Here is a 2,628-nt window from a genome sequence, read left to right as displayed (position 1 = left end):
GTGTGTGTGTGTGTGTGTGTGTGTGTGTGTGTGTGTGTGTGTGTGTCTGGTGGAGGAGAGTTAAACACGTGACAGAATTAGAAACATGAAAGCACCACACAGCTTTGAGGCCATTATAATACAGTCCATTACAGAGTTTCTCTTCATTTATTACATTAAAAAGTTTTCTCCTCTTTTCTTGTTTTGCATAAAGTGAGTTTGACCCGGTCCGTCAAAACCTCCTGCAACTGGCTCAGAGACAGAGGGGTCAGCTTTATCAGGTTTAAAGTGKTTGACTTTTTAAAGCATCCATCATTTTAACACTGATAAGAATAAAAAACGTGCTCCAGTGAATTAATCACATTATTAACATTATTAACTTCAAACATCAGTGACCTTTGACCTGTCAGGGTCAGTCTGACAGATCTGTTCAGGACAGAAACACAAAGCCAACAGAAAAAACAAGTTTTCACAGGTGGATGAAATAAACTGCAGTCTAGTTTGGATTGTTTGCTCCAACCTTTTGTTTTTTTAAAAACATCTGTCAGAAAATATGGCTGTCTCTATGTGACAAATTTGCAATTAGTGCTTTTCTTGATACCAGAGACCAACTTCTTCACAAGAACAGACGTCTTGTGTTTCAGGAAGTTTGAAGCAAGCAAACAATGAAACTAACAGGGAAACTAAAGGTAAAAGTTTGAGGTTTCTCCACTTCCAGCAGGTTACAAACATCTTTGATGACAGAATGGAGACGTACACATCGTGTTGTGAAAAACCTGAAAGTAAAAAAATCAATCCCAAACAGAAGCTGATAGCCCTGAGCTCCACATGGAACTGTTTTCTCTTCTTGTCATTAGTGCAGTCTGAAGAACATCTAGGTGTTCTTTTCCAACTCTGGCTTTGTTTCTTCAGATGAACATAGATCCTATAAGGTCTGGTCCAGGTAACAGGAGGGTCAGTTAAACACACCTGTAAAGTGTAAACCCAGGATCTTCTATCATTTAGTCCATCATGAAGCAGAAACTGATCAAAATGTTCTTCATCTGTTCTCCATCAGTCCTCCTGGTCCGACCTGCCATCTGTCTTTTCTTCTCCTGAACGTTGGTCCATTAGCTGTGTCAAGTCTTGGCCCTCCTCATCCATCACTGACTGGCTCCTGCTGTCACTCTCCTCCTCCTCCTCATCGTCATCATCACCATCTTCCTCTGATCTCCTGAAACTTGCTTCCTCTCTGTTTGTCACCTCCTCGAACATCTTACTGTCCACCTCCATCTCCACCTGTCCTCCTCCCTCTCCTCCTCCCCTCAAGATTGTACCACTGCGACCCTCTGGCTGGTCCTCAGGATCTGAATATCCCAGGGGCTCCAGCCCCTGCAGGTAGGCTCTCCTCATCAGCAGCTTGGTGGACTCCAGACCTCCCTGGTCTCCAGCCTCCCTGTGGGCTGCTTCGCGCTCCTCTGCCTCCCTCTTGCAGTACGAGTAGCGGTGATTCATGTGCTGCGAGTACGATCCTGAATGAGAGAAGCGTTTGCCACACTTGTCACACTGGTACGGTTTCTCTCCAGAATGCAGGCGTGAGTGCTCGATCAGGTGGTGTTTGTGTTTGAAGGCCTTCTTACAGATCTGACACTGATGTGGACGTTTACCTGGAGACACACACAGGACAGCAGGAGACAGTCAGGACCAACCAGAGTTTACGTTAGGACAGAAAGACACAAGCACAGAACTAAACACAACTTAGAAACTTGTTCAGGACTAACAGAAGACACAACCACAGAACCTTCATCAGAAATCAACACACAAACAGAACATTAAGACATCCAGAAGACTCAGAACCACAGAAGTTCCTTCAGAAACAGAACCCAGAAATGTCCACTGGATGGACAGGAGACACAGAAAATCAAATAAACTCCAAGGACGCAAGAAGAACCCAGGAACATCTACTGGTCCTTTATTTCATGAAATCATCTGAGAGGAACAAGGTTTCCTCAAAACAGTTTTTGTTACAGATGTGATGACATCACAACTGAAACACAAACACACACTCACACAACTAATTTCAAATGTTCAACGTTAAAACATTTGGGTTTGTCTCTGTGAAAACTGAACTAAAGGTCACCATGTTGGTCAGAGTTTCCAGCTTGATGTTGGTTAGAAGTCAGAAGTGAAAGCTGCAGATAGAAGTCTGACAGGAAGCATTTATCCAGAACATCCTCGGTGTTATTCTGTGGTTCTGCAGATGAATTAAACATGAACTCTGTGGGCTGAAATGATGCTTTACTGGGTTTCTGCTCAGGGTGAGTTTATGTGGTCAACATCCGCAACAAATGATGCAACCAGCAGAAAGGAAGCAGACTCACCTGAACCAGGAACCTCAGAACTAAACTCATTAAATCCTGCTTCGGTTTCACTGCAGGAGGGGTCAGGTGCTAAAGCCAAGTCCGAAGAAGGTTTGGTACCACAGCTCAGTCAGGACTGGTCTTTAGGTACCACAGCTCAGACAGGACTGGACTTTAGGTACCACAGCTCAGTCAGGACTGGACTTTAGGTACTACAGCTCTGTCAGGACTGGACTTTAGGTACTACAGCTCTGTCAGGACTGGACTTTAGGTACTACAGCTCTGTCAGGACTGGACTTTAGGTACTACA

At 44.3% G+C, this 2,628-nt stretch overlaps 1 protein-coding gene across 3 annotated transcripts in view; it reads right to left on the bottom strand.

Moving 5' to 3' along the window:
- Positions 1 to 119: 119 nt before the first annotated feature.
- LOC106534147 (zinc finger E-box-binding homeobox 2) overlaps positions 120 to 2,628 on the bottom strand; it is a 57,838-nt gene continuing 55,329 nt past the window's right edge. For 2 of the 3 annotated variants that reach the window (XM_014030670.1, XM_014030671.1), the window contains exon 9: positions 120 to 1,625. In XM_014030670.1, coding sequence (XP_013886124.1) covers positions 1,033 to 1,625 — 593 coding nt within the window. In that variant the 3' untranslated portion in view covers positions 120 to 1,032. The remainder of the gene's footprint in view (positions 1,626 to 2,628) is intronic. The other variant, XM_014030672.1, reaches the window with a different exon arrangement.

Source organism: Austrofundulus limnaeus, unplaced genomic scaffold (genome assembly GCF_001266775.1).
Source record: "Austrofundulus limnaeus strain Quisiro unplaced genomic scaffold, Austrofundulus_limnaeus-1.0 Scaffold1101, whole genome shotgun sequence".
Lineage (NCBI taxonomy): Eukaryota > Metazoa > Chordata > Actinopteri > Cyprinodontiformes > Rivulidae > Austrofundulus > Austrofundulus limnaeus.
This window is presented reverse-complemented; position numbering and strand designations above follow the sequence as displayed.